Raw genomic sequence first — 6707 nt, 5'->3', positions numbered from 1 at the left:
GGCCTACCTAATACTCCGTGGTAGGCCGATCTACTGTCGACAATGAAGAACTCCATGAAGTTCATCATAGTTTGGGGAGACTCTCACATCTCCACTGCAAGTGTTATCTTTCCCCTTGGAGTGATGCTATATCCGATAAATTCGTACAAAGGAGTTGTGGTGGGTGTCAACTGATGATCCAAAATCATCTTGTCAAAGGTCGATCCAAATAGAATGTTGACAGAGCTACCGTTGTCAACTAACATTTGCTTGAGCCCATTTTGGGCTATGACGGCTATCACAACAAGTGCATCGCAATGGGGGTAGTGAACTCCTTTGGTGTCCTCCTAGAAGAAGACAATGGGTGGAACTTGGTTCCTCCGGGAGCTGCTATCCACTATGTAGCTTACCAAAGGGGGGTGTTTAGCCTCCCTAGCATAATTCCTTTTGGCATTTCGTGTCTCACCGCCAACATATAGTCCTCCAAATATGGTATCCACCTCGTGGATAGGGGCTTCATCCAGGGCTTGTCAATTTCTTCGGTGCCTGTGCCCTTCCCTAGGTCTCTCCACATCACGCTTCCTTCGTCGTGGGGAAATATCCTTTTGACAAGAAGCAGTCTCCTCATGCCCACGTCGATTATCGTGCCTGAGCGGGGGCCTGTTCGCCTAGGGAAATTTATTTCTGTCCCTGGAGGGTTCCAGCTGGGAGCGGTGCATATAATCTCGGCAATCCACTGTGTAGTGTTCATAGGACCGGTGGTGTACACAGTATCCTGGTGGGTTCTGATTTGACCTATTTCTAGGTCCCAAACCCCGCTCCCTACGGGATCCTTGTGGGGTTTCATCTACTGGGTGTCAGTAATTGGGTTAATATCCTCATATGCTAAGGTAGGAACCGCATTCAAAGTGGTGGTGGCAAGTGCTTGGCCAGAACTCTCATTTCCAGCCTGGTTCATTTGGTCGTCCATCGGGTGGGAGGTCGGCCCTCTAGCACGTTGCCTTTGAGGAGGTGGGAGGCCTCTTCTTGCCTTGTTTCTATGCTCAATCAATTTTTCATTGATGATTTCCCGTCTCATCATTTCAAGTAGGGTATCATAGGTGGTGGGATCTTGATTTTGCACATCCCTTCAAAATAGGGTATTCATGTTCAGACCTCCCCTTAATGCGGATAGTGCCTCACGGTCGGTGACTTACACATAATATGTCATCTCATCGGTGAAGCGTGATAGGAAGCTCTTTAGGGACTCCCCATGTGCTTGTCTCATGTCTTGGAGACGTTGGATGGGGGCTTCTCCTTCTTTACTTACCGCTAACCTCTTCAAGGACATTGTCTTGAACTCGGACCAGCTTCTTATGCTCCCAGGCAGTAACCTACTATGTCAGATTTCAGCCGCTCCACTAAGTGTTAAATGGAAAGCTTTGCACTTCACAGCCGAGGTGGCGCCCTTTAGGCTCATGTGAGTTTTATAAGCATTCAGGTGCTTCTCTGGATTGCCTCTTTCGTCATACTTTGGTATCTTTGGCATTACATAGTGGCTTGGAACCTAGGCACTCCTTAGTTCCCTTGAGAACGGAAAATTCTCATCGTCATCATCCAAGTCACAGGACCTCTGCTGCTCATTTGAATCGTATTCATCGGCCTCATGCCGTGGTTGTTGGTGAGAGGTTTCGGGATGGTTCCTAGCCTCTTCCTCCCTCCTCTGACGCCTATTTCTAGGCCAAGCAACAGGGGGACATTTTCATGCCTTTCTTCCGGCTACTGGGTCATTGGAGGAGGAGGCGGTAGCCTTGTCCAAGGCTGGTGAGTCGGCTGTTGCCTAAGCCTCGGTTCAGTGGGGCTAATTCTGTCAAATACATTGCCTGCCCTCCTATGCCTTGGCTCTTGCTCATATAGAGGTGGGAAGTTATCATGGTTCAATGGGACCTCAGTGGGTCGGCTAGAAGCGTAGTTGGAGGAAACATCAACCTCCATTTCCCTTTCAAATGGGCTTTCACCTCGACTATAGTCTGGCGAGGCAACTCTATGACTTTGAATTTCATTTTCTTGCTGGTAGTGCCCTTGAGGGGCGTATGGAGGAATGGGGAAGCCTCCCTGATCCCGCATTTGGGTCATGAGCTCCCTCATAGCCAAGTTTTCGCTAGCAATATCCCTTATGTTGGCCGCCATAGCAGCCATTTCTCTTGACATCCATGTCATCGCCCGCATTCCACTTCTTCTTTGGTGGTGTGGAGTCTTTGTCGAGCTGCTAGGGCAGCGGGTGGAGGTGGCACGTTTGTGTTTTCTCTTACGCTCCTAGGGGGTGTGTCTTCGTTTGAACTCATTTTCTTTTCGTCTTACTCTTCAAATTTTGCAAGAACAAATCTTTTTTCAAGGGGAATGCCCAAATGCTCTTCAATAAGCTTTCACCAAAAGTTGTTCGTGGTTATGGTATGGTTTCCCACAGATGGCGCCAATCTGTTGACCCCAAAAAATGTTACCAACAGATGCCGGACCCACCCGCGCACACGTGAGCGAAGGTCCTACACGATAAGACACGTGGACGGTCTAGGACGAACAGATCAGGGGTGTGGGAGTAGCTCAACAACGCGGGACGAGAACGTTCGAAATCCGACGGGATGTTCTTAATCCAATTGTACAATAATTACCAATCGGTGCTTATGAATGTGCATGTAAATATGTATGAAGTGGTATAGTGTTGTAAGATAATATGAATGAGAAAGTAAAGTGTGGTTTCTTGTATTGATTCTTGTATTAACCTTTTAATGTTACACAAGGGAAGTATTTATAGTGATACATGTGAAATGGCAGCCCTTGGATGAGGTGGTACGTGGCCTCATCTCTTTAATCCAAACATCCAATCCTAGATATCATCCTTGACTTTATTGATTATGTAGAACCCCCATGCTAATGACAAGACTTGACATGTACACTTATGATAAATGTTCCATTAATCATTTAAACAAAATCTTTATGTAGAAGATCTCTTGGGAGAAGTAATCATGGAAGACGTTCATTTATGGTTTGGAAGCTTCTGTCACTTACATAATCCTTCTGCTTTAGGGCTTCGGCTATCCTCACAGGCCTCGGTATATGGGCCTCGACGTGAAGGACCTCTGTCATACATGCCACTTCGGCTAGGTCCCACGTGGTTCGGATTGAGTAGGCCATAGGCCCAAGTAGGTTGGCCAAGTATAACAATACGTAACAGTAAATACATACCCTAAGTGGAAAGGTGAGGTCCCGTGACTCCCGTCCTATAGCCTAGTATGGAGTATCTACAGCAGCCAGCAAGCGCCTAATCGGGGAAGACCGAAGAGTTGAAGAACAGAAGAGAAATTGAGGAAAACTGACAAAGAGAGAGGAGAAGCCAAGAAGAGGAAGACCAGAGAGGAAAGTAAAATTGGAGAAGATTCAGTGCACCATTCACCAACGCACGATCATTGGGAAATTTGGGAATTTGGAATTGGGAATATTAGGTCTTGGGTTGGGTAAATCAATTGATTATATTGTTCAAATTTCATCCGGCCGGGGTGTGCGTATTGGAATGGAATGGAACTAATGGATCAAAAAAATAATTGGGTAAGTTGGATTTGGGCTTGTCACTTGTTGTGAGTTGTGGGCTTCTCACTTGGGTAATTGCTCAGCCAAACTGGGCCATAAAAAAATAAAAAATTTGTAAGATCATTTGATCCCACGTGGGTCCGCCAATGTTAATTATCAAAAATATCATGAAAATTTCCGTCTTAACACTTGGTCATTTATTACACATAACAATTAAAATTCATATAACATTTTTTTTTTATAAATATTTTCACACACTGTTCACGTAACTTCACTTTATTTCCATGCTCTGTCAAGGATAAAATGGGAATTCAATATTTGTTTTTAACTTGCCTGGGTCCACCACAATTGGACAAGATTGAAACAAAATCCAATTGATGAACAGAGATATTTTGAGGATAGCTTGATGACCAGGAAATAACCATTTTCCGAACCGCAGAATAATCTGGCTATTATGAAAACGGCAGCAGGAAAAAAAATGAATAAACCTACATTCTCTTTTATATTGGAGCAATGAAATAATATATGAGCCTACGTAAAAGTTAAATTCAAGCTTTGATATCAAATTGTAACCGACCCAAATTTTTTAATATTTAAATTGTTACTAAAAGTTTCATTTCCATAATTAAATAAACATAACAAACATCCCAACATGAAATTTTTAGTTCAACCAATAACATAAAACATATGAAAAACATAACCAAATAAACCGTATTTCAAATCTTAAATCCCAAATTCACATAATAATAAAACTAATACAAATGATGAAAATAAAATCCACATTCACGTTACGTCGAATTTAATTTATTGATTTTCATGAATCCTGGCAATACGACTATACCTCATCCCTTGCCAACCTACGACACATTCTAACCTGTGAGGAATAAGAAAAAGGTGAGTTTATGAGAATGCTCAATAGAACATGAAAATAAAAGGGTGGTTCTAAATAAAAGATTTAAAACATGTTTCAAAATATCATATTGCTACAATATCTTTAGAAATCAGTAAAAGCTCAATACACATCATATCTTTGGTATCCGATGGTCATATCATATCTTTAGCTTTTATAAGTATAATAATTCGACAGCACAAAAAAATAATTCAAAACGGCTAAAAAACAACTGCACCTCGTTATCTTATTTTGTTAGATCAAACGAATTTTTGGAGAAACAAAACCAAAATCACATATTAATTACTTTATTTTTAGCCTACTCCTTTGTTCATAAAAATTATATAGTATGATAAAAGAAATCTAACTTTTTCTACGTGAAAACGGTTGCATTTGCATCAATGAAAACACACACACACACACATTTGTACATCCTGCTTTTACTCAACAACCCCACAACCCAGCCCACTTCCACAAAACAAAAAAAAAAAGTAATAAAATAATATTTATTGACTTCTTTAAACTTCAATAATTTAGGTTTCGTTTATACGAATTAACTTTTTCTCGAGCCTAATATATACGATTAATCTAGCCCTTGTTTAAGCCCCATTTTGACGAAAAATGTATTTTTAAATAGTGTATTGATGGAAAACGTGTTGAAAAATGCGTGATTAAAATTATGTCAAAACACAGTGCATTTTTTCAAAGAATGGGCTCAATCAAAGGCCTAATTATTTGGCCAAAATAAAATTGAGTTTTATATATTGCACTTTAGCACCTCAACTTTCAAAATATAAAAATATAGCATATTGTACAAATAAATTTTTCTATAAATTTTTGAGGTGTTACAGTGACTTACGATATGAGAGAATGGCAAACACAGTCTGTATGATGGCGAGCCCAAGCAAGAAAATGGCAGCACCGACTGAAATGCGTGCCCATGGACTGTTGAAATATTCTCGCCTTAGAGTTGCCATCCATATATTCCACTTGTGGAGACAATGACGGTTCACAAAGTAGAAAATATTAGAATACGAAAACTTATCAGAAATTATGATATTCTTGCCTAGCCGGTTGATTACATGATAAACCATTTCATCGCTCCCCAAAAAGCTGCTAATGATTCCAGAACGGCGCAACAATTTTACATCTTCCGGGGAATGGACGAGACAATGCATGAAGAATGCATAGTCCGTCACATATTTTTGAGGACTGCCGGTGAGGTAGTACTCATATGCAATCAAATTTCTGAACAATGATTCTGTTAAATCAGAAATTTCCCATTCTGGAATGATCAATGCTTTATTTTTGAATTCAATGTGAAAAAAACTATTACCTTCCGACTTTTTGAAGGAAATCCCTGCCTCACTGAGTTCTACAGCTGAATTTATATTCATCACGTCATCTGGATTTCCAGAGTGAGATAATATCCTTGCAAATGAAGAACACTGGAAGCCATGTACAATGCCAAGAAGATGAAGAGCATTAATAGGGACTTCAGGAAGACCATTCACTGGGAAAATTCCATTTTGTAGTAAAGGCCATATTAGAGAATTGATATTGTCTAGATCATTGATGTTGATCACGTTGAACAAATGATCAATGATGAAAAATGGAATCTGATTCTCAAATACCATTAGATCATGAAGCAAATGACTTTGTATATGTCCATACTGGAAAATGGGGTCATCCTCATCCCTACGTTCTATGTGTTGAAACATATAGAGAAATTCGATGATAAAACAACCATCAAGAATCAACATTTCCACGAACTGATCTTCTTTAAGTTTGATATCTTCTGCATAACATTTTCGCGCCCTATCTTCTAAGTGTCTTATTGTGGTAACATATCTTTCTAGCCTTGACCCATTTCTTCTTTGAAGAAACAGCTTTAGATACCTGACTTTGTGCTGCTCCATGTTCTGCAAGTTGGGTTTACTGCGGTGAAATGGGCCAATGGCTATTATTTCTGGATCATAAGCCCCTGGATTTATGCTGCGTAAATGATCACCAACTCTAAACATTGAGGGCTTTGGAGGTGTAGAAGACAAGCTGTTAAGCATATTATCAATGTTAACAGTGACACTGTCAGCTCTTGTCCAAGACATTTTTAACTGTTTGTGGAAGATCATAAACAGGTACCTTGAATTACCAATAAATTTATTTTATATCTCTGCAAAGGCTGATGATGAATTCTCAGACGGCTGTTGTCGAGATTTTTTATGGGAAAAGACAAAGGAGATATACACTGAATGAGAATGATCTGATAGGATTC

The 6707-nt window shown here is 40.5% G+C and overlaps 1 protein-coding gene across 1 annotated transcript; it reads right to left on the bottom strand.

Annotated features, from left to right (window-relative positions):
- Window positions 1–3243: 3243 nt before the first annotated feature.
- Window positions 3244–6653, bottom strand: LOC111406688 (UPF0481 protein At3g47200-like). Its single transcript, XM_023036074.1, has 5 exons — window positions 5292–6653; window positions 4818–4900; window positions 4385–4417; window positions 3877–3992; window positions 3244–3328 (listed from the first exon to the last, which is right to left on the bottom strand). Exons 1-5 carry the CDS (start codon window positions 6562–6564, stop codon window positions 3244–3246), a joined length of 1590 nt encoding a protein of 529 aa, XP_022891842.1. The 5' UTR covers window positions 6565–6653.
- Between the last annotated feature and the right edge of the window lie 54 nt (window positions 6654–6707).

This window comes from Olea europaea, chromosome 1 (genome assembly GCF_002742605.1).
Source record: "Olea europaea var. sylvestris chromosome 1, O_europaea_v1, whole genome shotgun sequence".
Taxonomy (NCBI): domain Eukaryota; kingdom Viridiplantae; phylum Streptophyta; class Magnoliopsida; order Lamiales; family Oleaceae; genus Olea; species Olea europaea.
The sequence above is the reverse complement of the archived record's forward strand: the minus strand, read 5'-3'. Positions and strand labels throughout refer to the sequence as shown.

Coding starts and splice junctions, on each gene's coding strand:
- LOC111406688 (XM_023036074.1), bottom strand. CDS start 6,564: ATGATCTTCCACAAACAGTTAAAAATGTCTTGGACAAGAGCTGACAGT. Junction 4,418..4,817: donor TCATTGATGCAAATGCAACC/GTTTTCACGTAG, acceptor TATTCCTCACAG/GTTAGAATGTGTCGTAGGTT. Junction 3,993..4,384: donor GTAGGTTGGCAAGGGATGAG/GTATAGTCGTAT, acceptor TTTTCATAATAG/CCAGATTATTCTGCGGTTCG.